Here is a 27,629-nt window from a genome sequence, read left to right on the forward strand (position 1 = left end):
GGTGCTTATAGCTAAAGTACTAAGTGTTAGTTAATGTGATCTCTTTCAGGAGAAGCTGGTTGGAATCTGTGGCAGTGTGGGCACTGGCAAAACATCCTTGATTTCTGCTGTGCTGGGACAGGTGATGTGTCTTAAAGTTTTGATAATCTGTAAAGTATTTGCAGTGTACCAAATATTAAAAAGTATCATAATGAGGTGCATTCTCAATGCTGTTTTTTAATTAATTGTATGCTATAGTAGATAATCACTGAATGATTACAGCACAGGACAACACCAATCAGCCCATTGTGTATGACAGTTCAAGGTAAAAACAATTCATTTCGTGCCCTGTTCTATCTGTACCCATAGTTCTTCATTTTTTTTCTTTTCGGATAACTATCCAATTCTTTTGTGAAAACCTTAATCAAATTTATCCCAGCCCGCACCCAGGCAGTGTATTCCAGATCCCAACCACTCCCTGTGTCTCTTGTGTCACGATTGCTTTTTATACAAATTACCTTAAGTCATTGTCCTTTGACTCTTAAATATTCCACCAGGGAGAACAGTCTGCAAATATCCCTCATAATTTTAAACACCTTTATCAAATTTTCTCTTTATCTTATTTCAAACGAGAGCAGTCCAGCTACTTAAATCTGTACATGTAACTTAAGTTCCTTGCCCCTGGAATTATTCTTGTCAACCCTTTCTGTACCCTCTTTAATGCTTTCACATCCTTCCTAAAGAGACAGTGTTTCAGCTAAGGCTAAACCAGTGTTTTGTACATTTTTACTGTAATTTCCTTGTTTTTGTACTCAGTGCCTTTGTTTACAAAGCCCAGTATTCTGCATGCTTTGTTAATTATGTTCTCAACCTGCTCTTCCCACCTTCAATAACCTTGCACATATGCTGCAATCCCCCTTTGTTTCTGCACTCTCTAATCTCTTGGAACATTTATATAAGACAAATTACAATGGCAAAATGTTGATTTTCATTGTTTTCATTTAATAACTGGACAATAATTTTAATCCGGCATCAACAAGATTTAAGCATAAAGCAGATGAGAAGCAATTGTCCTTTTAATTCATTATTTCTTTTAACTTGATTAAACCAACCCAATGGAACTGTAAACATTCCATAACAATGATTGAAACAAAGAATTAAAGAGAACAAATTAATTTTGCGATTAATCTAAATCATCTCTTAACTTACTGAAATTCTTTGAAGTCATTTCTTCATTAATGTGATTTCTTCATTAATGTGATGTGGGTAGCTGGTATAGCCAATACTAATTACCTGTTTCCACTTGCAGTTCAGAAAATGGAAACTAGGCATTTACTGAAGACAATATTGGGTTGGTTGTGAGGCCATTTTGGAAAATAGCTAAAGGTTGACCACACAGCTTTGAGTCTTTGATAGCATATAGGCCAGATCAAACACAGGTGGCAGATTTCCTTCCCTAAAGATCATCAGTAAACCAGATGGGTCTTAACAACTAATCTGCATTTTCATGTTGTATTTCAGTTAATTGAATTTGGATTCCCCAGTTGTCATGGTTGGATTTGAACTCTGGACTAGATATTTAGGCTTCTGGATTCATAATCCAGTAAATTCGATTACTTGATATCTTAAACAGTATTCAATAAAACTATTCTAGTAGGGCTAATAAGGATTGTTGAGATTCGTGGAATCATGAACATTGCTTTAACAGACAAGAAAGGTTATTGGTAAGTGTTGATGCTTTATCTGGGGAGGAACTTAATAATTAGTGGCCTCTGAAATATCATGTAGAACTTTGTGCTCATGGTATTTATGCATACTATGGTAAAAGGGTGCAACTATTCTTGATCAATTTGACGATAAAACAAAACTAGGTAGCTAGCTAACAAGTAGAAAGTTGATGAAATTTTTAAAAATTGGAACACGTGCAAGTGACTGGGATAACACAAATAGACACAATGTGAGAAGGTATCTGAGCTTGGGCCGAAATGAATTTAGAAATCAATCATAGATTGTAACTTGAGGGACTTTTGAGGTGCAGTGATCGTGTCACCAGAAGACCCTGGTTCAAGTTCCACCTGCTTCAAAGGTGTGACAGAAAATCTCTGAACAGATAAATTTTACTCAGATTGTAACTTTGAGGCTATTGATTAGCATAAGGCAGTTTTTGTTTAGAAACATAAGAACGGTCAGGCAGGAAGTGGTCGAGCGAGAGAGCTGTGGTTTACTAAAGAAGTTGAATCTCTTGTCAAGAGGAAGAAGAAGGCGTATGTTAGGATGAGACATGAAGACTCAGTTCAGGCGCTTGAGTCAGAGAGTCATAGAGAAGTACAGCACGGAAACAGACCGATCGGTCTAACCTGTCCATGCCGACCAGATATCCCAACCCAATCTCGTCCCACCCGCCACCACCCGGCCCATATCGCTCCAAACCCTTCCTATTCATATACCCATCCAAATGCCTTTTAAATGTTGCAATTGTACTAGCCTCCACCACTTTCTCTGGCAGCACATTTCATACACGTACCACCCTCTGCATGAAAAAGTTGCCCCTTTGGTCTCTTTTATATCTTTCCCCTCTCACCCTAAACCTTTGCCTTCTTGTTCTGGACTCCCCCATCCCAGGGAAAAGACTTTGTCTGTTTATCCTATCCATGCCCCTCATGCTTTTGTAAACCTCTATAAGGTCACCCCTCAGCCTCCGACGATCCAGAGAAAACAGCCCCAGCCTGTTCTGCCTCTCCCTATAGCTCAAATCCTCCAATCCTTGCAACATCCTTGAGGATACAAGTTCACCAGGAAAGAACTAAAGAGAGAGCCGAGAAGAGCCAGGAGGGGACATAATAAGTTGTTGGCAGATGGGATCAAGGAAAACCCTAAAGCTTTTTCTTGGTATATCAGGAATAAAAGAATGACTAAAGAAAGATTAGGACCAATCAAGGATAGTGGTGGGAAGCTGTGCGTGGAGTCAGAGGAGATAGAAGTGCTAAATGAATATCTTTTGTTAGTATTCACACTAGAAATAGACATTGTTGTCAAGGAAAATACTGAGATACAGGCTACTAGACTAGACAGGATTGAAAAATGTGTTGCTGGAAAAGCGCAGCAGGTCAGGTAGCATCCAACAACACATTTTTCAGCTCTGATCTCCAGCATCTGCAGTCCTCAATTTCTCCTAGACAGGATTGAGGTTCACAAGGAGGCGGTGTAAGCAATTCTGGAAAGTGTGAAGATAGATATGTCTCTTGGCCCGGATGGGATTTATTTTAGGATTTTGTGGGAGGCCAGGGAGGAGACTGCAGAGCCTTTGGCTTTGATCTTTAAGTCGTGATTGTGTATAGAAATAGTGCCAGAAGACTGGAGGATAGCAAATGTTGTTCCCTAGTTCAAGAAAGGGAATAAAGATAATCCTGGTAATTATAGAGCAGTGCGCCTTACTTCAGTTGTGGGTAAAGTGTTGAAAAGGGTTATAAGAGATAGGATTTATAATCATCTAGAGAGGAATAAGTTAATTAGGGATAGTCAACATGGTTTTGTAAAGGGTAGATCGTACCTCACAAACCTTATTGAGTTCTTTGAGATGGTGACCAAACAGGTGAATGAGGGTAAAGTGGTTGATGTGGTGTCTATGGATTTCAGTAAGGCATTTGATAAGGTTCCCCACAGTTGGCTATTGCACAAAATACGAGGCATGGGATTGAGGCTGATTTAGTGGTTTGGATCAGAAATTGGTTAGCTGAAAGAAGACAGAGGGTGGTTGTTGATGTGGAATGTTCACCCTGGAGTTCAGTTACTAGTGGTGTACCGCAAGGATCTGTTTTGGGGCCTCTGCTGTTTGACATTTTTATGAATGACCTTGATGAGGGCGTAGAAGGTTGGGTTACTAAATTTGTGGATGACACTAATTTCATGGATTTGTGGATAGTGCTGAAGGATGTTACAGGTTACAGAGGGACATAGCTAAACTGCAGAGCTGGGCTGACAGCTGGCAAATGGAGTTTAATGTGGAAAAGTGTGAGGTGATTCACTTTGGAAGGAGCAACAAGAATGCAGAGTGCTGGGCTAATGTAAGATCCTTGCAAGTACAGATGTGCACAGAGATCTCTGTGTCCATGTACATGGATCCCTGAAAGTTGCCACTCAGGTTGCCTGACCTATCACCTTCGTCCCCTCCCCCACTCACCTATTGTACTCGATGCTACTTTCTCCCCACCCCCACCTTCCTCTAGCTTATCTCTCCACGCTTCAGGCTCTCTGCCTTTATTCCTGATGAAGGGCTTTTGCCTGAAACGTCGATTTTACTGCTCCTCGGATGCTGCCTGAACTGCTGTGCTCTTCCAGCACCACTAATCCAGAATCTGGTTTCCAGCATCTGCAGTCATTGTTTTTACTCAGGTTGATATGGTTGTTAAGAAGGCAAACAGTTTGTTAGCTTTTATTGGTAGTGGGATTGAGTTTTGAAGCCACAAGATCATGCTGCAGCTGTACAAAACTCTGGTGCGGCCGCGCTTGGAGTAACATGTATAGTTCTGGTCATTATAGGAAGGATGTGGAAGCTTTGGAAAGGGTTCAGAGGAGATTTATTAAGATGTTGCCTGGGATGGAGGGAAGGTGTTACGAGGAAAGGCTGAGGGACTTGAGGCTGTTTTCATTCGAGAGAAGCAAGTTGAGAGGTGACTTAATTGAGACATGTAAGATAACCAGGGGGTTAGATAGATTGGACAGTGAGAGCGTTTCTCCTTAAATGGTGATGGCTAGCACAAGGGGACATAGCTTTAAATTGAATGAATAGATTTAGAACAGATGTCAGAGGTGGTTTCTTTATCTGAGAGTAGTAGGTACGTGGAATGCACTGCGTGCAACAGTAGTAGACTTGCCAACTTTAAGGGCATTTAAAGTGTCATTGGAAAAACATATAGATGAAAATGGAATAGTGTAGGATAGGTAGGCTTCAGATTGGTTTCACAGGTCAGCGTAACATTGAGGGCTGAGGGGCCTCTACTCCACTATGTTCCAGAATTAGAACTGATCTCGGGGTCATTTTGCTGTATCAGAACAAGTTAATTGTGATTTGTACAGATAAATATTGAAACCAAATCTTGAATGCTTTGCAGCTTTGATTGTTTTCTTCTAAAAGTATATTGATACATTAGAAATAGTTCTAAGAAGGGTGAACAAGATTATGCTAACTGAATAATGAAATTTGGGCGGTGTAAAACTGCTTGGGGAGACAATTTGGGGAAACACTTAGAAAATCAGGGAAGATAAACTGCTAATTTAATTTGGATAATTGAATTGAATCACAAGATTGATGTACATTGATGGCAGATTCAAAGATAAGCTTCAAAAGAGGACCAAAATGGAGTTGAAAATGAAACATTTGCAAGACTAGACAGGAAGAAGGAGCGGGACTAGCAACTTAGCTGTTTTAACAAACTCCTTTGCACAATACAGGGGTCAATTTAGCTTAGATGGCTGGATAGCTAGTTTGTGATTCAGAGTGATGCCAACAGCTTGGGTTCAATACCCACACCAGCTGAGGTAATCATAAATGAGTCTCACTCTCAACCTTGCCTCTTGCCTTGGGTGTGGCGACCCTCAGGTTAAAGCACCACCAGTCATCTCTCTCGAAGGAGAGGGGCAACTATGGTCTGTGCAGACTGTGGTGACTTTACTTACACAGGAGCTGAATAACCTCCTTCTGTCCAACATGATTCCATGTGAAACTCAATTAATTACACATAACAGAGAGGAGAATAAACACCCAAATGACAAGTGTATGCATGGAACAATTGGAGATTGGGAGTCAGTTGATAATTTTAAAAGCATGATGTTTGTTCAGAAATGTCATTCCGGACTTGAGAATTTTGAATAACACTGCTCGACTTTTAGGCAGGGAGGGGAGTTGAAGGACTTTGTGGTTTCATTTTCAAAACAGCAGAGTGTTGTTCCATCTAGTTAGTTTATCTTCTAAAGATGCATGTTAAATGCCTTGTCAGGAAAACAAGACTCATCTTTTCAACCGCTGCAATTAATATGCTCTCTTAACAATGTAGTGGTCTTGCAAACTATCTGTCAGCAGCAGGGACCCCTCTTCCAAAGATAAAGTAGTATCATGTATCTCTTAGCTTTGGCAGCAAACAGTTTAAAATTAGGTAAGAGGAAGGTTCTGTAGTTTGAGTTCTACTAATTAATCTCAAGTGGGGTGATATTCAAGAAACTTAAGTTAGGCTTTCTGCTCTTTGGCCCCAGTCTAATTCTGTGTAACCGAGTGAGTTTTCATTGGGTTAAAATTGTGTCCCAATATTGATTGCCTATTTCTAATTGTAGTTAAGAAAGTGGTAAATTCGGCAACTTATTAAATAACCTGAAGTTAGTGAGAGGATTTTTGTCACTGTCCTAGGATTACACAGAATGTTTATGCCTCACTTCAAATCCTTAAGATAGTTTGGAACAGAGTGCTGTGGCGTCAGGTAGTGACACTCTCTATGTGGCTGGTATGAGTGAAAATGTGATAAATGGAAATAGATCTTTCTCTGTTCTTGACAGCTCGTGTGCATGTTTTGTATAAAGAAACCCAAAAGAGACAAAAATAAATGGAAAACATTGTTATGACAAAGTGTACATTTTTTGCTCTTTCACATGCCTTCCCTGCTTGACCGTCCCCCTCTCCTCCCTGTCAAAAAAAATGACTTTTTGCTTATTCTAGATGACCCTGATAGAAGGAAGTATTGCAGTTGATGGAGATTTTGCTTACGTTGCCCAGCAAGCATGGATTCGAAGTGCCACTGTCAGAGAGAATATTGTGTTTAGCAAAGCATTCAACGAAGAAAGGTAAGAATTTAAAAACTAAGAATTTATTGGTAAAATATGCAAGTATTCCGAGTGCAGTATTGTCAATGAATTGCTTAGATGAAGAAAATATGTGCAGCTGTAATGCGAAGAGATTCATCTGAATAGCGCAGGATTTTATGAACTATACAGCTGTTACAGCTGTGAAAATACTAATCATAAGGTAGTTTGACTTCAGGGTTTTCTTGAACATTAATATTTGAAAAACATTTTAACAATTGCTCTCAGTGAAGCATTTTACTGAATTTGTAAATTGATGCATAACTTTCCTTCCAAATAAAAAAGAAGTAAGCTAGATATCTCAACAATAAAATATTTGGGCCTGATGCTGAATTTATATTTCTTAGTTTGTATGTATTCTCCATCCATGCCAGAGCCACTGGCTTATTCCAGTCTCCTGTAGGCAAAAAGCGAGCAGGTTTTCACACTCTTTTGAGCCAACCAGAAGGTTGTGAGAGGCTAAGTGTCTCTCATGAAAGAGGCTCCATTGAAAAACTGTATAATGACAAAAACAGATCTTCGACGGGCTCTTAGTTAATTAGATACAATTGACTTTCCTGTGCAAATATTGCACTCTAGTCCTCTCCTTTTTACTGCAGCCAGAAATTGAGAGCAGGCTCCCCAGATAATGGAAATGACTGTGTCTTCACACATTCCACATAGGTATGGAAAATAATCTCCTCCAGGCCACAGAAATTACAAACAAGAACACAGAAATTCCAGGCTTTTAAATTGACATTGCAAAATCACTAGACTTCACCAAAACAAATGGACAAAGGGTGTACTAGTGTACAGAGAGCCTCCAGTCATTGCTAGCTCTAGTCACCTCTGTCAGTATTCTGCATCTTTGATGAGCATTACTTAACATTGAGCCCATTGTTTGCACCTGCTGAAACCCTGAATCAATCTATGTTTCTTCAGTGTCCATTCTTCAGACCTCCTCTGTTGTCCATTGTCAATAGCAAAACCTTGATCAGTGCACTTGCTTAAACCTACACTTCAAATTGTTTCTGGACTAATTTGGTCTCCATAACTGTCTCCAAATCTGAACATTCATCAATGCTCTGACTCCACCCATGAACTTAATTCTTTCATGGATCTCTGCCTTTGACTTTGGATTATCTCTTATCGTAATCTACCATGATAACCATAATGTATCTCTCCCAATTTTTGACATGCCTGTGTAATCTGACCTACCTCCATACTCAAACGTGTGTATTTTTACTGCTGCCTTAGACCTGAGTCTACCTCCTACTCCTGAAGTCATTCTCTTTTGTTCACTCATCTTGAGCTTTTGTGTTTTGTCTCTAAACTATCCTGTTATCTAGTCACACCTCCTTTCATTGTTCTCCTCTCAAATTGCTTCTTCCCCCCCCCCAAAAAAAACCCCAACTTTATCTTATTTCAAAGGAGAGCAGTCCAGCTGCTTAAATCTGTTCATGTAACTGAAGTTCCGTGCCCCTGGAATTATTCTTGTCAACCCTTTCTGTACCCTCTTTAATGCTTTCACATCCTTCCTAAAGAGACAGTGTTTCAGCTAAGGCTAAACCAGTGTTTTGTACATTTTTACTGTAATTTCCTTGTTTTTGTACTCAGTGCCTTTGTTTACAAAGCCCAGTATTCTGCATGCTTTGTTAATTATGTTCTCAACCTGCTCTTCCCACCTTCAATAACCTTGCACATATGCTGCAATCCCCTTTGTTTCTGCACTCTCTAATCTCTTGGAACATTTATATAAGACAAATTACAATGGCAAAATGTTGATTTTCATTGTTTTCATTTAATAACTGGACAATAATTTTAATCCGGCATCAACAAGATTTAAGCATAAAGCAGATGAGAAGCAATTGTCCTTTTAATTCATTATTTCTTTTAACTTGATTAAACCAACCCAATGGAACTGTAAACATTCCATAACAATGATTGAAACAAAGAATTAAAGAGAACAAATTAATTTTGCGATTAATCTAAATCATCTCTTAACTTACTGAAATTCTTTGAAGTCATTTCTTCATTAATGTGATGTGGGTAGCTGGTATAGCCAATACTAATTACCTGTTTCCACTTGCAGTTCAGAAAATGGAAACTAGGCATTTACTGAAGACAATATTGGGTTGGTTGTGAGGCCATTTTGGAAAATAACTAAGAGTTGACCACACAGCTTTGAGTCTTTGATAGCTTATAGGCCAGATCAAACACAGGTGGCAGATTTCCTTCCCTAAAGATCATCAGTAAACCAGATGGGTCTTAACAACTAATCTGCATTTTCATGTTGTATTTCAGTTAATTGAATTTGGATTCCCCAGTTGTCATGGTAGGATTTGAACTCTGGACTAGATATTCAGGCTTCTGGATTCATAATCCAGTATTTTCGATTACTTGATATCTTAAACAGCATTCAATAAAACTATTCTAGTAGGGCTAATAAGGAATGTTGAGATTCGTGGAATCATGAACATTGGTTTAACAGACAAGAAAGGTTATTGATAAGTGTTGATGCTTTATCTGGGGAGGAACTTAATAATTAGTGGCCTCTGAAATATCATGTAGAACTTTGTGCTCATGGTATTTATGCATACTATGGTAAAAGGGTGCAACTATTCTTGATCAATTTGACGATAAAACAAAACTAGGTAGCTAGCTAACAAGTAGAAAGTTGATGAAATTTTTAAAAATTGGAACACATGTGCAAGTGACTGGGATAACACAAATAGACACAATGTGAGAAGGTATCTGAGCTTGGGCCGAAATTAATTTAGAAATCAATCATAGATTGTAACTTGAGGGACTTTTGAGGTGCAGTGATCGTGTCACCAGAAGACCCGGGTTCAAGTTTCACCTGCTTCAAAGGTGTGACAGAAAATCTCTGAACAGATAGATTTTACTCAGATTGTAACTTTGAGGCTATTGATTAGCATAAGGCAGTTTTTGTTTAGAAACATAAGAACGGTCAGGCAGGGAGGAAGTGGTCAAGCGAGGGAGCTGTGGTTTACTAAAGAAGTTGAATCTCTTGTCAAGAGGAAGAAGAAGGCGTATGTTAGGATGAGACATGAAGACTCAGTTAAGGTGCTTGAGTCAGAGAGTCATAGAGATGTACAGCACGGAAATAGTCTAATCTGTCCATGCTGACCAGAAATCCCAACCCAATCCCGTCCCACCCGTCACCACCCAGCCCATATCGCTCCATACCCTTCCAAACCCCAACTGTAAATCCATCCTTACATACAACAATTTCAACTGTCCCATTTTCTTTCCCTGTCGACCTTACAGGTAATCCTGCAGACTTTGCTAACATCTTCTCTGCCTTACTACACCCAACACTGATCTTGCAATATTTGATGCAGTTTGTTAGTGGTCTTGTTAAAGAACGGGACAGAAAGTTTTAGGGGTCTGGGTAATGTGAACTATGGTGTGGTTTGTGGCAGAGTCAGATGCGAAGTCCATCGAGGTTTATCTTGCTGTCAGGAGCATTTCACTCAAGTTTTATGCTTTTGCTAAATACCTTATTAATGGCATAATAAATTCAGTGTTCCATCTTACCAAATATCCCAAGCAAGCTAGATGTTAGAATTTCAACATGAAATTAGAGTAGTGCCTCTGGCTCCAAAGAGCCTACGTGTTGGACACTGGCTTCTAACATTTGAAGACATATGTGCCCCACATTTACAAATTGGCATCTGCCATGTGGCAGCCTGTAAGAACCCTGATGGCACATTCCTGATCCATATACAGGGTGCTTCTGCACTTCAAAAGAATATAAAGGGGTAGGCAATTTAGCTCCCAAGCGTATTGCAATTTTAGGATCATGGCTGATGTGATCTTGCCCTCAACTTCATTTTCCTGCCAGCTCTCCATAACGCTTCAACCCACAACTAATTAAAAATATATCTATCTCCTTAAATTTACTAGCACAACAGTAATGGATAGTGAATTCCTCAGATTTATGGGCAGCACAGTGGCTCAGTGGTTAGCACTGCTGCCTCACAGCACCAGGGACCCAGGTTTGATTCCTGCCTCGGGCCACTGTCTGCGTGGGTTTCCTCCAGGTGCTCCGATTCCTCCCCCAATCCAAAGATGTGCAGGCAGGTCATGCTAAATTGCTCATAGTGCTAGGTGCATTAGTCAGGAGTAAATATAAAGTAGGGAATGGGTCTGGGTGGGTTACTCTTTGGAGGGTCGGTATGGAGTTGTTGGGCTGAATGGCCTCTTTCCATACTGTAGGGAATCTAATCTAATCTAATCTAATCTAATCTTCAAGACCCTTTAAGAGAAGTATTTTGCTTTATCTCTGTGTTAAGTCTACTACCCTAATCCTAAAACTGTGACCTCTTGATCTAAATTGCCCCACATTAGGACTACTTTACTTTTTACTTTGTCAATCCCCTTTAGCATCTTAGATAGATTAGATCTCCTCTCATTCTTATAAACTCCAGATAATATAGACCTAAACTGCTCAAAATCTCTTCAAAAAAGACAAAACCCTGCTTTCTGGGATTAAACGTCTCTGAATTGCCTCCAAAGCAACTAAATCCTCCCTCTTCAGATACAGGGACCAAAATCGTACACAGTACTTAAGGTGCAGACTCACTAATGCCTTATACAGTTTCAGCAACACTTTTATCCTGAATTCCTTTACCAAAAAATGCCAAAATTCCATTTCCCTCCTTACTACCTGCTTACCAGCTTACTGGTTTTTTCAGTGTTCTTCCTTGAGGTATAACAACAACTGTCATTGTAGTGTTGTTGTCAGGATACTACGCAGTCGGACATGTACCCCACTTATGTATTAGCTGTATTCACTCTATCATAGTGTTTATTCGCTCTGAGCCTACCTGGATATTCACAACATTTCTGCCTTGCAGCGCCTTAGCCTTGCATTTGCAAGATGTACACTGTCAGCTAGAGCTACCAGGCTGATAGTATTTTCGACCTGCCTTGCCATTTAGCACAGACACTAAGGCAGGAAGTTTGTCATGATTGCCAGCAAGCTTCAGTCAGGCCAAAGGAAATAGCCTTCATTCCAGCACAGTAAGTCAAGGCAGCCTCTGATACGAGTCCTAGAGTTTGGACATGGTAATTCAGCTGCTCAAGGCATTCAAAACCAAGGTTCTTTCACATAAAAGGTGGGCAGCCAAATGTCAGAGCTGCTTGTCTTGGTTCTTTCTGCCCTGCTTTCCTCCTGAAATGAGAGAGAGGAAGGTATTAACGGAGATGAAAGTGAGTGACAGTGCTGTTACTTTGGTGCAGGTAGAGAGGTGTCCTGAGTGAGTGAGTAGGCAGTGCAGTGGGCATGCAGGGTTAGTGGTGTTGGGTTCTGTTGGGTGATAAAGAGTGAGGGGAGATGTTACAGGCAATAATGAAAGTGATAGAGCATGAGCCTCAGTGGGGGCAACAGTGGAGATGTAATGAGTTTGAGGCCTCAGTGGAAAATGGCACTTGTGCTAACAAGGTGGAATGGTGGCTCAGTGGTTAACACTGTTGCCTCACAGTGCCAGGAATCCGGGTTCGATTCCAGCCTCGGGCGACTGTCTGTGTGGAGTTTGCACATTCTCCCTGTGTCTGCGTGGGTTTGCTCCAGTTTCCTCCCACAATCCAAAGTCGTGCAGTTTAGGTGAAATGGCCATGCATAGTGTTCAGGGATGTGTAGGTCAGGGGTAAATGTAGAGTAATAGGATAAGGCATTGGGTCTGGTTGGGTTACTCGTCAAATGGTCGGTGTGGAATTGTTAGGCCAAAGGGCCTGTTTCCACACTGCAGGGATTCTAGGATAACAGAATGAAGAAAGACATTGGCTTTCCTCCTGAAGTGAGTGGAATTCCTCCAGATAGCTGAGACTACACTAACTAGCATGGCAACCTTATGTTGTGGCATCCACTTTTGGTCCTAATAGCAATAACTTTGGAAGTGAACGACTTGGAGCATATAGTTAATGAGGTTATTTGGCAAGATATAGCAAAAAGAAATCTCACTGGGCCTCCTGGTGAGAATCTCAAACAAAAATTTGATGCAACTTGCACTTTGCTAAAAAAAGTAAAGTTTAGTCCATAAATCATTTCTGAAAATCAGAATTTGATTTTTGACTGGTGCCTGTTTTTGACTGAACCTTATTTTTGAGTGACACGAAACTAACTCTGTCCTTCAACCTAGATACAACAGTGTACTTACTGCGTGCTGCCTGAGACCGGATCTTGCAATATTGCCCAATGGGGATATGACAGAGGTATGAAAAGTACAATGTTTCTAGTCTAGCTATGTTTAACTCCTAATTTAGTGAGATGATTCATTATCTCATATTTTGTAAAATGTATTAATTTTGTGAAAACTTGAGCTCATCCTCAGCTGCTGTCTGCTATTAATACATCTGTCCATGACAGTATAGTAGGAGTGACCACCACACAAATCAGTGTGGAGACCAAGTCCCATCTTCCCTTCATGTTGTTTGGTGCTATCAATCGTGCTAAATGAGATAGACGGTGATCAAATCTAGCAACTCAAGACTGGGCATTCATGAGTTGTTGTTAGCCATCACCAGCAGCCAAATTGTACTCCAACGCAATTTGTAACCTCTTGGCCTAGTATATCCCCCACTTAACGATTACCATCAAGCCAGCAGACCAACCCCTTGTTCAGTGAAGGCATACCAGGAGCACGCATGCCTAAAAATGAGATGTCAACCTGGTGAAGCTACAAAGCAGGCTATGTGCCTTACAAGCAGCATAAGTGGCAAGTGATAGAGCTAAGCAATTCCACAACCAATGGATCAGGTCTACGCTGTGCAGTCCATGCCACATCTAGACATGAATGGGCATGGAAAATTAAGCAGCGCACTCGAGGAATATGCTCCAGAAACATCCCCATCTCCAATAATAGATGAACCCACCATATCAGTGCAAGCTAAGACTGAAGCATTCGCAACAATCTCCAGTCAGAGGTGCCGATTGATTATCTATCTCGACTTCCTCCAGAGGACCTCAGCAACACAGATGCCAGTCTTCAGCCAATTTGATTCACTCCATGTCATTATCAAGAAATGGTTGGAGTCACTGCATACTGCAAAGGCTATGGGCCCTGACAGTAATCTGGTAATAGTACTGAAGACAAGTGATCCAGAACATGTCATGTCCCTCGCCATGCTGTTCCAATACATTTACAACACTAACATCTACCTGACAATATGGAAAATTGCCCAAGTATGTCTGTACATAAAAAGCAGGACAAATCCAACCAGGGCAACTAGCATCCAGTCTCAAAATTCTCAAAAATCACTACCATCCCATCTGTTTACTCTTGACCATCAGTAAAGTAATGAAAGGTGTCATCAACAGTGCTAAGCAATAACCTGCTCAGTGATGCCTGGTTTGGGTCCCACTGAGGCTACTCAACTCCTGACCTCATTACAGCTTCGTTTAAACATTGACAAAAGAGCTGAATTCCAGAGGTGTGCTGAGAATGACTGCCTTGATATCAAGGCTAAATTTGACCAAGAATGCCATCAAAGAGTTCTGGCAAAAGTGGAGTAATTGAGAATCAAGGGAAAACTCTCTGGTGGTTGGAGTCATACCTGCCACAAAGTAAAGTGGTTGTGGTGGTTAGAGATCAGTCATCTTAATTCCTGTATATCTCTGCAGGAGTTCCCAAAGGTAGTGTCCTAGGCCCAACTGTCTTCAGCTACTTCACCAATGATCTTTGCTCAATCATAAGGCATGTTCGCTGATGACTGTACAATTTTCAGCACTATTCATGACTCCTCAGATACTGCCTAATAGTCCTCATGCCTAAATACAACAAGATCTAGATAATAGCAGGCTTTGGTCGACAAGTGGCAAGTACCATTCATGCCATACATGTGCCAGGCAATGACCATTTCCAACAAGAGAAGATCTAACAATCACACTTTGACATTCAGTGGTATCGCCATTACTGAATACTCCAGTATCAACATCTTGTGAGTTACCATTGACCAGAAAATTAACTAAGCTGGTCATATAAGTACTGTGGCTGCAAGTGCAGGTCAGAAGCTAGGAATCTTGCAACAAGTAATTCATGTCCCAATTTCCCTGAAGCCTGTCCATCATTGACAAAGCATGTCAGGTGTATAATGGAATAAGTCCCAGTTATTTGGATGAGTGCAGTTCCAACAATACAAGAATTACAACACTCTCCATGGCAAAATAGTCTGCTTGATTGGCCCTACATCCACAAACATCCACTCCCTCCACCGATGCTCAGTTGCAGCAGTGTGCACCATCTATAAGCTGCTTAGCAGAAATTCAACAAGTCTCCTTAAACTTCACCTACCAAACCCATGACCACATCATCTAGAAGGACAAGGGTAGCAGATGCATGGGAATGCCACCAAATGCAACTTGCCCCCTAAACCGCTTGCCATCCAGACTTGGAAATTTGTTGCCGTGTCTTTAGTGTTGCTGGGTCACAATGCTGGAATTCTCTCAGCATTGACATTGTGGGCTTATCTAAATCAAGTGGTTTGCAGCGGTTCAAGGAGACAGCTCATCACCACCTTTTCAAGGACAGCTCGGGATAAATCTTGACTGCTGGCCCAGCTAGGAATACACATGTACCATTAGTGGATTTTAAAAATATCCATAACTCTCCTACCGATGTGATGATAACTTGCAGTAAGTCTAGTTCTCCTCAACCTCAGTACTTGCTGACCTTCCTTGGCTCCTGACAAGCAACGTCTTGACTTCAAAATTCTCATTCTTCAAAGTTTACAAATTGCGGCCTTTCCTGTCCTTAGCTCTGTAATCTCTTTCAAACACATAACTGTTTAGAAAATTTGCCGTCCTCGAATAACAGTTTTTTGTGTATTCCCAATTATAATTGCTTTACCATTCGTGGCCGAGAATTCTGTCCATACATCTCTTAAGCTTTCCTCCCTTACACATTCCTTAAAGGGTGGTCAATCATGGAATTTGCTACCACAGAGGCTGTGGAGGCCGAACTGTTGAACCTATTCAAGAGACTTTTTGTTTAGACATTAAAGACATCTAGTCAAGCGAAGCGGGCATAGGCGTTGAGATGGAGCATCAGTTATGATCGTATCGAATGGCAGACCATGCATGAAAGCTTACTATGGCATACTCCTGCTCCTAGTTTCTATGTTTCAGTATTTCTTTGTTACTTAAATTTTTTTTATTTGGCTCATGTAATACTTTTTTTTAAATACTCCCTGAAGTGCCTTGGGTTTTTCTGTATGATAAAGATGCTGTATAAACATAAATTCTTGTAGTAAGAAACACCCTGCTGTATTTGTTTATGCTTGTGTAAACAGGGTCAGAATTTTATTGCTTACTTGGATTGCTTGCCTTGTCTGATTTGGCAGGCTCAAATGTTGCAAAAAAACACAAACATACTACATTTGGTGGTCTGATTATTGAAAGAGTATTTGTTCAGATCCCCAGCATCAACAGTTAATTCATACAAACAATCCATATATATATGGATCGTCATATCCAAAGGCTCATCGCAGTTGAGATCTTTTTTAAAACAATCATATTATACAGGCAAGTATGACTGATTATTGTGTTTCTATCAATTGAAAGACTTTTTTTGTGAGGAAGTTACTGAATATGACAAAGGAGCAGACTCTGCTATTTTTTGGGTAGTACCGTTGGATTCTTTGATGTCTACCTGAAGATGTAAATGGGGTCTTATGAAGACAGAGAGTCAATAGACAATAGACAATAGGTGCAGGAGTAGGCCATTCAGCCCTTCGAGCCTGCACCGCCATTCAATATAATCATGGCTGATCATTCCTAATCAGTAACCTGTTCCTGCCTTATCTCCATAACCCTTGATTCCACTATCTTTGAGAGCTCTATCCAACTCCTTCTTAAATGAATCCAGAGAGTGGGCCTCCACTGCCCGCTGTGGCAGAGCATTCCACACAGCCACTACTCTCTGGGTGAAGAAGTTTCTCCTGAGCTCTGTCCTAAATGGTCTACCCCGTATTTTTAAGCTGTGTCCTCTGGTTCGGCACTCACCCATCAGTGGAAATATGTTTCCTACTGCCAGAGTGTCCAATCCTTTCATAATCTTATACGTCTAAATCAGATCCCCTCTCAATCTTCGAAACTCAAGGGTAAACAAGCCCTTGAATATACAAGCCCTTCATGTCATTGAATAGCATCTTGTAGATTATATTTACTTGTATCACTGGTGGAGGGAATGAATATTGAAGACATTAAATGAAATGCCAAGCAAATGGGCTGCTTTGTTCTGGATGATATCGAGCTTCTTGTGTTATATTGGAGTTTCAGTCATCCAAGCAAGCAGGGAGTATTCCATTACGCTTTTGTGTCTTGTAGATAGTGGATAGGCTTGTTTATACCCTTCATAATTTTGTACATCTGAATCATGACCTCTCTCGTCTCTTTGCTCTAAAGAAAAGAACCTCAGCCTGTCCAGTCTCTCTTCATAACCGAAACTCTTCAGCCCAGGCAACCCCCTGGTAAACCTCCTCTCCACCCTTTCCAGTGGAATCACATCCTTTCTATCATGCAGATTCCGGAGCTACTTCCAGTATTCTAGTTGTGGCCTATTAAATGTTTTATATCTTTCCAGCATAACCACCATGCTCATAAACTCTATGCCTCAGCTAACAAAGGAAAGTATACCATATGCCTTCTTAACCTCTTTATACACCTGTCCTGATACCATAAGGAGCTGGTGTACACACATAGGAGATCCTCAGAGCTTCCCAGAATCCAACTATTCATCATGTATTCCTTTGCATTGTTTATCCTGCCCAAGTTCATGACTTCACATTTATCAAAATTTAATCAGCCCATCTGGTCATTTATATCCTCCTGTAATCTGAGGCTGTCCTCACTATTTACCAGGTGAAATGAGGACTGCAGATGCTGGAGATAAGAGTCAAGAGTGTGGTTCCTGAAAAGCACAGCAGGTCAGGCAACATCTGAGGAGCCCAGCACCATCCCCTGCCACCGCAGGAATTACAAATTCTGCGCCCACACCTCCTCCCTCACCTCTGCCAAAGGAGCCTTCCACATCCATCGAAGTTTCACGTGCACTTCCACACGTGTCATTTACTGTATCAGTTGCTCCCAACGCGGTCTCCCCTACATTGGGGAGACAGGATGCCAATTGCAGAGTGCTTAAGAGAACATCTCTGGGCCACCTGCACAAATCAATCCCACTGCCCCCATAGCCAAACACTCATCTCCCCCACCCAGTCTGCTGAGGACATGCAGACCCTGGGCCTCCTCCATTGCCACTCCCTTACCACCTGACGCCTGGAGGAAAATGCCTCATCATCTGCTTCGGGACCCTCCAACCCCATGGCATCAATGTGGATTTTATCAGTTTCCTTATTTCCCCTCCCCCAACCTTACCGCAGGTCCAACCTTCCAGCTCAGCACCGTCCTCATGACCTATCCCATCTGTTCATCCTCCTCCCATCTATCTGCTCCACCCTCTCCTCTGACCTATCACCTTTACCCCCACCTCCATCCACCAATTGCATTCTCAGCTATCTTCCCCCACCCCCCCCCCCTCCCATTTATCTCACCACCTCTTAGGCTCCCAGCCTCATTCCTGATTAAGGGCTTTTGCCCAATTTTCCTGCTTCTGGGATGCTGCCTGACCTGCTGTACTTTTCCAGCACAGCACTCTTAACTCATTATTTACAACCCTATCAATTTTTGTATTTTCTGTGATTTATGATCAACTCTTCTACATTCAAGTTTAAGTCATTCATATAAGCCATAAACAGCAAGGGCCCCAACATTAACACCTGTGGGATATAGATGACCAGTCATAAAAACAACCTTTACCCATCACTCTCATCTTCCTTCAACTCAGCCAATTATGGATCCAATTTGCCAAATTTCTTAGATCCCGTGGGCTTCTACCTTTGCTATCTGTCTCCCATGTGGGGCCTTGCTGAAGTCCAGATATATTGCATCGAAAGCGTTGCCCTCATATACACACCTGGTCACCTCTTGAAAAATTCAATCTAGTTGGTCAGACGTGACTCCCCTAGACAAAACCATGCGGAGTGTTCTTGATTAATCCATGCATCTCCAAATGCAGATGAATTCTGTCCCTCAGAATTGCTTCCAAAAGTCTCCCCATCACCAAGATTACCCTTTAGTTTCACATTTTATTCCTTGTTCCCCTGAACACTGGTATTACATTAGCTGTCCTTCAGTCCTCCAGTATCTCTCCTGTAGTCAGAAAGGAAGTGAAAAATGTTGGAAGAGCTCCTGCTATTCCTCCCTGGGTCACTGTTTAAGTGCTCTTCTGAAAGAAGCTAAAATAAATAAAGTAAGATTAATTGACTGGGTACCTGGATAACAGATGGAGTATAATATGGAAACTGTGAGGCTATTCACTAAATATAGGATAGATTCTTTTTTTAAAAGCCAGAAATTGTAAATATTGAGGTATAATGGAACTTAGTATACTTGCATAAAAGATGAGTTACCATGTAGATTCAACAAGCAATCATGAAGGCAAGTGGCACATTGAAATTTGTTACAAGTGATTGAAATGCAAGAATAAGAAAGTAATGTTTCAACTGTGCAGTACTATGGGCTCAGTTCCATCATTGAATATATTTAGAGCTGAGACAGCCAGTGTTTTTTTGATCTCTGAGAATCTGAGAGCATAGGAAAGTGGAGTTGATGCAAAAGATCAGCTGGAATTTTATTAAATTGGCATAGCAGTCTTCGTGAACGTGTATGGTTTACATGAGCTCCTATTTCTTAGTTCTTAGGAGATTTACTGGAAGTGTAGCAGGGATGTGGGGCTTCAGTTATATTTTCCTTGAAGCAGAGAATGTTATGCAGCGATATAATAGGTGTATCCAAAATCATCATTTTGGTGGAGAAACCCCTTTTCCAGTTGCAGGAGAACATTAAAACTACACACAGGTATTCAGAAGAACCGATGATGATGTAAGGAGGAAAATCATTATTGAAAATCTATCACATGACTGTGGTGCAAGCAGTTCTAGTACTTGCATAAAAGATGAGTTATCATGTAGGTTCAACAAGCAATCATGAATTGGATTAAAAATTGAAGAGATAAAATTCACAGGCTAAAGAGGAATGGGCAGGGAAGTGTGACTAATTGGATAGCTCTTTGAATGACCTGAAGAGACCGGATGGGGACTATAGCCTGTCTCTGTCCTATATTATTTTATGATTCTATTTATGTTTGGATTGCTAGATGTTTTCCATTCCTGTCTCATTGAAACAAGCTTTATGAAAACTGTACCCAGTCAGCCCTCTAACTACAATCCTTTGGATTTGTTCCAACTTTTGGACACTTCTTTCCAAGTTGCATCTGGATGAAGAAATTGTCCTATTGTCATTCTTTGCACAATTCAGACTTTCAGAAAGAAGACTGTGGGACACGTTGAGGATCATTTGAGCTATTTCTTAGTCAATGCTTTGCTATATTTCAGTCACCTTCTAGTTGATATATACAAGACTGCTGCAAGAATGAGTCCTCGTTGGAAAAAAATAACTTGATTTCATTGCAGTACGTAGATTACATTTGGTTTTAAAAAGCTGTAAGATTTTTGAGCATCTTCTAGAATTAGGATTTTGCCCTTCTATGTTGCATGGAAGATGAAGGTAAATTAAACAGCTTATAAATATTTTGTTTTTCTTCTGTAACATCTTTGTTTTTGCAAATAAGCTGCTACATGTGCACACTTAAGATATTGTTTTTCTGAGGTGATGGTGTTCCTTTGCTCTATGAGAGCACAATGTTTCTCTTACTTGCAAGGCAACACCCAGTTGCTCTATCATTTAAAGCCTGAGTGGATTCCACAACTTATTAGAAATCCCATTTGGCCTTCAGTTATTTGGAGATGTCAGAGTATCTTGGTAATATTACAACATTACTACCTGCATCAGTCCTTTTGTCTAAAAAAGTTAATAAATGAATTGAAAGTTCTTATTGAGTTCCTTATAATGACAATATCGCAAAAGTATTTAATTGATTTTTAAATCCTGAGGTTTGAAAAGTGTTACATAAACAAAGTTTTCTTCTCTTTCACATGTTGACTTACAAATTAAGAATATAAAATAAATTTCAAGAAATATGGAAGTATTTCATTGTTTTAATTGACTTTTTCAGCTCTATATCTAAAATGAAGTTTTCACCTTTAGATATAGTGAAATTGCAAAAGCACTGAATACTTTTAAAAAATTGCTTGTATATTATTTTGTACAAAATAGAAGTAATTGAACTTGAATTTGAACCTGATTTAGCATTGGAGCCAGAATTATTCTTCTGTTTGTTTGGTTTATAGGTGGGAGAACATGGAGCTAATTTGAGTGGAGGACAACGACAGAGAATCAGTTTGGCACGTGCTTTGTACAGTGACAGAAGCATTTATATTTTGGATGATCCTCTCAGTGCATTGGATGCTCACGTAGGAAACCACATCTTTAACAATGCAATTAAAAAGCAGCTGAAATGGAAGACTGTTCTCTTTATCACCCATCAACTCCAGGTAACATGCCATGAATAAAGGAACTTGTGTTATTATGGAACAGCAAAAATCTTTGAAATAGACAAGCAAAATAAGAACTAAAATTCCTTTCATGATTTTTATTTTTGATAAAATATGATTTTCTTTGAGACTGCTAGGGAGTCCAATTATTTTTTTCTCATTCACAGCCCTTTTCAACATTAACATCTACAACAGTGCAGGAAATGTTTCACTGTGATTGCAACCTGTATAAATCTCAATAGTTGTAGAATAAAGAAATTATTAGAATTAAGCTTTACTGGGATAAATTGGAGTTTTCTTTTAAATTGATACTCAAACTTGCAAATATAGTAAACCTTACAATGCACCAAAATAACCTGTAGTATCTAACATTTGGGGACCTCTTGGAAAAAGTTTGCTACTGAAATGAAATTTTATCTGCTGTTTATAATTAATTTACTTGAGAGACAACCTGTTAAGAAGCACTTGGATAATTGACTGGTGAAGTGCATCTGAAACTTAACTCACTTCGAGCCTAACTCTTTGGCCACTAAATGTCAGGTTGTACTTGACAATATTTGCAGGGTAGTGGCTTGGAGTATTCTGCATGTTTTTATTGGGCATTTCAATTTTGCCTTGACAGTCCAGATTGAAAAAAACAATTTCTATGAGCTTACTTTAAATGTAGGCAATTGATTTGGTGTTGCATTCTTTAAGTTAAGTTGTACTTTCATGTTTGTATATGGAGATTAGAAGAACAAGGAGCAATGGGAGAGATAAAGTACCAGAGGAATACTTTAAACCTTGTTGACCAACTTCATTGCTCACTGTAATGATTGTGCTGATTCATTTCAGCTCTATTATCATACCATTGCGATGTGTTCTGGATAAGTACTTCTTGGCTTGTTCCAAATGAAGTTGACTGCTGAGAGTGCAGTTTTTCGCATTTGAGTGCAAGTGTCAAAGACAACTGAGAAGACAAATCTGAAGTTCATATCACAGTCAAAATTAATTTAAAGAATGAAGATGATTCAAAGAAATGTTATTTACTATAATTAGTTTAAAGTAGTTTAAGATCCAAAACACTAAATTTCAATCAGAAAACAAGTATTTTTAAGACAAACCTTTAATTATTGTAGTGGAACTCAGATGGGTAAAAACATTTGATCATGATGGATATGGTGAACAGGGAAAACAGGATATGATGACAATTTGGAGCCCGCAGGGGCTAACTTATAAATATATCAAGCCAGTAAGTTGCTTTGTTTTGTGGTCTTGAAAAATAGGATTTTTTTTTGAAAATGCATAAATAGAATTTAATTATTAACGTAGTATAAGCAGGCCTGTATTGGTAACTAAATTTGGTCATAAACTAAAGTGCAAAATGTTGAACAAACCTGTAGTTCATCAAAAATGTCTACGTTGTAAAGCTGCATTAGGAATTAATTGATTGTCTCTCTAACTTGAGCAGTATCTGGTAGACTGTGATGAAGTGTTGCTGATGAAGGATGGCTGTATAACTGAGAGAGGGTCTCATGAAGAGTTAATGATTTTGAATGGTGATTATGCTGCAATGTTCAACAATCTACAACTGGGAGATACTCCACATGTTGAGGTGAATTTATTTCTGTATATGGATATGCATTTCATGTATAAGGTCTTTAGATTTTGATCTGTTATTTGTTGAAGTAATGGGTAGTCTTTAGGCTCCTAAGAAACATTGTTGAAAGATTATGTTGTGAATGATCTGAACTATACACATTTGATTATTTGGAGTATTATCACAGAGCAAACAATGGTAATATGTAATCCATTCAGACAACTAATTATAGGCTCAGGTTCTTGAGATGTGAGAGTAAAAGATAACGTTTCAAAATGAAAATGATTAGCAAACATTTAAAATGAGACCTTGGGCAAGTATTCAATTGATATTTTAAAGAATGTCTCCTGTCACCCGAAACGTGCTACTACCAAAGCTTCATGGAGGTCAAAAATCAGTTTTTGGAAACACCTAATTTAACTGGTCCTAGTTGCAGTCCATAATATGGCAAACAGTGTGAAAATGAAGCACTGGATATAGAAGGAAGTAGGAAAACACTAAAGACATGTGTTTTTAGAATCAGCACCAAAACACATGGTGAAAAAAATTCTGAAGCGATAACCAAAGTTTAAAGACAAATCTCTCCTGAGCAAAAAACATTCTTCTCTCACCCCAACAAATATACCCATAGTGCACAGAGCTGAAAGTAAGCTGCACCCTTTTCACTCCCTCCACAGAGAACAAAGGTGAAAAAGCCAGGTTTTGAAGAAAGGCAATCCCAACCAAACCCTGGAGGAAATACAGATAACCACACGCCTGACCCCAATACTTGCCAAACAGATTCCAACACCCTCCCGACTAAGAGTTTATTGCGGCAGGCCTAAAGCAGCACCATACCAAACATTGTATCAGTTTCTCAATTTCTACAACAGCTTGAGCTAAACAATAAGATGCCCATGGGTGGACTAAAGGTTAGAATTAGATTAGATTCCCTACAGTATGGAAACAGACCCTTCGGCCCAGCAAGTCCATACTGACCCCCCGAAGAGTAACCCACCAATTCCTCATATTCATCGCTGACAATGGGCAATTTAACATGACCAATTCACCTAATCTGCACACTTTTGGACTGTGGGAGGAAACCGGAACTTCCGGAGGAAACCCACACAGAGAATGTACAAACTCCACACAGTCAGTTACCCAAGGCAGAAATCAAACCTGGGTCCCTGGTGCTGTGAGGCAACAGTGCTAACCACTGAGCCACCGTGCTGCCCATGTAAATCATCACTAAACAAAATAATGGAAGTGTGCCAGTTTCAAAATTAACTGTTTAGCCTTTTATGTAAGCTGGCCTAAGAGATATGAAACTGCAAAGGGAGACGCAGTCCCTGATAATTTCTTCATACGTTATGTATGCTGAGCCTCATCTTCACTAAACAGGGAGATTGACTTTCTTCAACTGCAAAAGTGAGGACTGCAGATGCTGGAGATCAGAGTCTAGATTAGAGTGCAGCTGGAAAAGCACAGCAGGTCAGGCAGCATCCGAGGAACAGGAAAATCGACGTTGCGGGCAAAAGCAGTTCATCAGGAATGAAGGCAGGGAACCTCCGGGGTGGAGAGATGCTGCCTGACCTGCTGTGCTTTTCCAGCACCACTCTAATCTTTCTTCAACTGCAGCCCCTCCCACCTGTTTAATGCCAAGAATGAGAACAGGAGAACTAATCACAAATAATGGCTCATCCTCAACTCCCAGTTTTAAATTCTGAATTGAATGTTTAAAAATCATGGCTGTATGTTTCATATTCACATAACTTTGAGGGCAGTTTCAAGTTATTTTCATTTTATCAGGAAATCATGCTACTGAAGTTGAAAATGAAGCTGTGGAAAAGATTGTGACTTCAATCCACCTTCAGCCCACAGTCTTGACCACATCTTAACTTGAATAAATTGAATTAATTTATTATGATTCCTAATGATTGTATAGTGAGCTAGATCCATACGAATAGCTTGTTTTGTTTAGAGGACAATTTTTTTTTCGATCCAGGTACTTAGTAGGAGTAAAGCCATAAGATTCCACAATTTTAATAGCTTACATTATAACATTCAGAATTAGCATGAGGTAAATATGAGTAACTGACAAAACTGTGATTGAAAACCCTACACAGCAGATCAAATTGGAGATGCAATCAAGACAGCGGTCATGGATTTCTCAGCAAACTCCCCCAACCCGGCCTTAGTCACCCTGTGGTTTACCAACTCTCTACAAAAGACTTTTAACTCTTATGTTTTGAAAAGCTAGTCTTCAAAATCTCTTAAAAGCCTCTTGTCATGGACTGGCTCAATGACTGCTTATGTCTTGGTAGTCAGTCTCCTTTCCATGCTGGATTTTTGAGGCTGCATTTCTACAACTCATGAATACAATATAGACAGCTAGTTTCACAAAGCTTTTTTGAGATCTAATCTTTCTCAGCTACACCAGGCAAATACTGTTACTGCTGCACCGAACTGTCAGTGGAGTGATAGTTCCCAGAGTCTCAGCTGCACTGAACCATCAGTGGAGTGATAGTTCCAAGAGCCTCTTAGCCCCCAGTTCTCTGGGCATCTTCCATTGCTGTTCTCAGCTGTTACTCCAGCTCTTAACTGCACTTTCTTGCTCCCAGGACTTCTGCGAGACTTAATTATCCAGAACTTGGTACAGCAGCATCAGTTTACTTATGGAACCTCTTTCCCTATTCTTCTGCACCTGACTGCATGCCATGGGCTCTCACTTTATGCCCTTTCTGTTCCTGTGGTCCCTTTTTGTCCCTGTTTCCATAGCAAAGGCAGGTTGTTCCCTTTACAGTTGCAGGAACTGGCCGTTTAAAAGGAACAAAACTGAGAAGTTTGTGCAGTCTGCATTGCTGCTGTTGTGCACATGTGCAAGAATTGATGGCTCATCAGGAAATGGAGCTCTCACTGGAATTTAAAATAAGGAAAGTTTGCTTTTTGTAACAAAGTTCAATCAATATTGACAGAATATTTTCTCAAGCAAAGTATCACCTATTCAAACGTAATCCTCCAAGTAAGAGTTATGACTTTGGTCCCAAAATTCTTCATTTTCACTTACGTTGTGATATGTTTGGAAATGGATTGGTGTGGAAGGGGAGAATTTGAGTGAGCCTTTCACAATTTCCTTTTCTCTATTAAACTGTCAGAAATAGCCTGAGACAGTGAGGTTTTTTTTGCTGAAATCAGAACCATAGCTAGCAATTGCTGAGACACTAGTTATTAGTAGAATCATAGAATCTCTGCAGTGTGGAAACAGGCCATCTAGCCCAGCAGGTCCACACCGAACAGCATCCCACCCAGATCCATCTCCCTACCCATATTTCCCATGGCTAACTCACCTAGCCAACACATCCCTGAACATTATGGGCAATTTAGTGTGGCCATTCTGCCTAACTTGCACATCTTTGGAATGTGGGAGAAAACTGGAGCTCCCGGTGGAAACCCATGCAGACATGGAGAGAATGTGCCAAGTCCGCACAGACAGTCGCTCTGGGTGGAATCAAACCCGAGTCCCTGGTGCTGTGAGGCAGCAGTGCTAACCACAGAGCCACCGTGCCACCACTTCCCAATAATCAGCATGGTTTTCAACTCGTCAAAAGTGTTGCATATGTAATAGTTAACCATCTACATTTTTTCCAAAAAAACTCTAGTTTAAAGCCACAACTTCCATGTCAGATAATATTTACACATCCTCTAGTAATTGTGGAAGAGATTTATTTGACTAGTAGGTATAGTTATATGATTAATTTGACATTGCTGAGGATGATACTTTTTTTTAAACATATCAGATTTATCTTTGAATCTTGTTTAGCACATTCTCAAGGGCTTCTTGTCTCTCGTTCTTGAGATTGCCAAACCATTTTAATTATCATTGGACATGTGTCTGGTTATCATGTATGGCTTCTTTTAGTCTAAATTTTGATAAGCAGCAGATGCCTTCTGTTAGGTGAGGTCAATCTGAAATTTGGTAAACAAAGCAAATGCATGGAATCCCATGCTGTTTAACTTATTTTGTTTAAAAAGAATACAAGAATTGATTCTACAACAAGTAATCTATTCTTTGTTTTAAAGTTAGCATGAGGATTATGGACCAACTTGCTGTGTAAACTTTGAAGTGTGATTAAAGGAGCATTACTTAACTATCTGGTGGTAAAATTGTTATATATGATCTCAGGAGAGCATTGGTTCATCTCCATTCTACCGTCTAATGTTACGTTTTTGGCTTATTTTAGGTAAACAAAAATAACTTGAACAATTCCTTAAAGAAATCTCAAGAAAAAAGCCAGACTGGATCTGTGAAGAAAGAAAGAAACACAAATAAGGCGGCAGGTGAATTCATAATAGAAACTTATCATGCCATTAGGTTTCCCATTAATCCCATTAACATTAGAATGTAGAAAAATGTCTCAAGATGCTTCACAGAATGTAATTTCAAAATAAAAGATGCTGACCAAAGGCAAGAGACCCAGCAGGGATGGTCCAAAGTTTGTTCAGAAATACTCTTGAGCAGAGCCTTACATGAGCAAAATAGACAGCAATGTTAAGGATATGATGTTTAAGTGTATTCTTCAACTAAACAAACAACTTTAAAGTGTTAGTGACTTGACCAAACTACATATTTCCAATTCTCAAAAGCAGTATCTGAAGCCATTTCAGTAGGTCTTCTCATTCTAGGTATATACCCACACTCTGAAGATGTAACAGGTAAAACATGGACTTA

The 27,629-nt window shown here is 39.9% G+C and overlaps 1 protein-coding gene across 5 annotated transcripts in view; it reads left to right on the forward strand.

Moving 5' to 3' along the window:
* Positions 1–27,629, forward strand: part of LOC122556015 (multidrug resistance-associated protein 5-like) — a 140,793-nt gene that overhangs the window by 54,128 nt on the left and 59,036 nt on the right. For all 5 annotated transcript variants that reach the window (XM_043702368.1, XM_043702371.1, XM_043702370.1 and 2 more), the window contains 6 exons: positions 50–121; positions 6,686–6,810; positions 12,975–13,047; positions 21,139–21,342; positions 22,793–22,936; positions 27,142–27,238. In XM_043702368.1, coding sequence (XP_043558303.1) covers positions 50–121; positions 6,686–6,810; positions 12,975–13,047; positions 21,139–21,342; positions 22,793–22,936; positions 27,142–27,238 — 715 coding nt within the window. The remainder of the gene's footprint in view (positions 1–49; positions 122–6,685; positions 6,811–12,974; positions 13,048–21,138; positions 21,343–22,792; positions 22,937–27,141; positions 27,239–27,629) is intronic.

The sequence above is a fragment of the Chiloscyllium plagiosum genome, chromosome 13, assembly GCF_004010195.1.
Source record: "Chiloscyllium plagiosum isolate BGI_BamShark_2017 chromosome 13, ASM401019v2, whole genome shotgun sequence".
Taxonomy (NCBI): Eukaryota; Metazoa; Chordata; class Chondrichthyes; order Orectolobiformes; family Hemiscylliidae; genus Chiloscyllium; species Chiloscyllium plagiosum.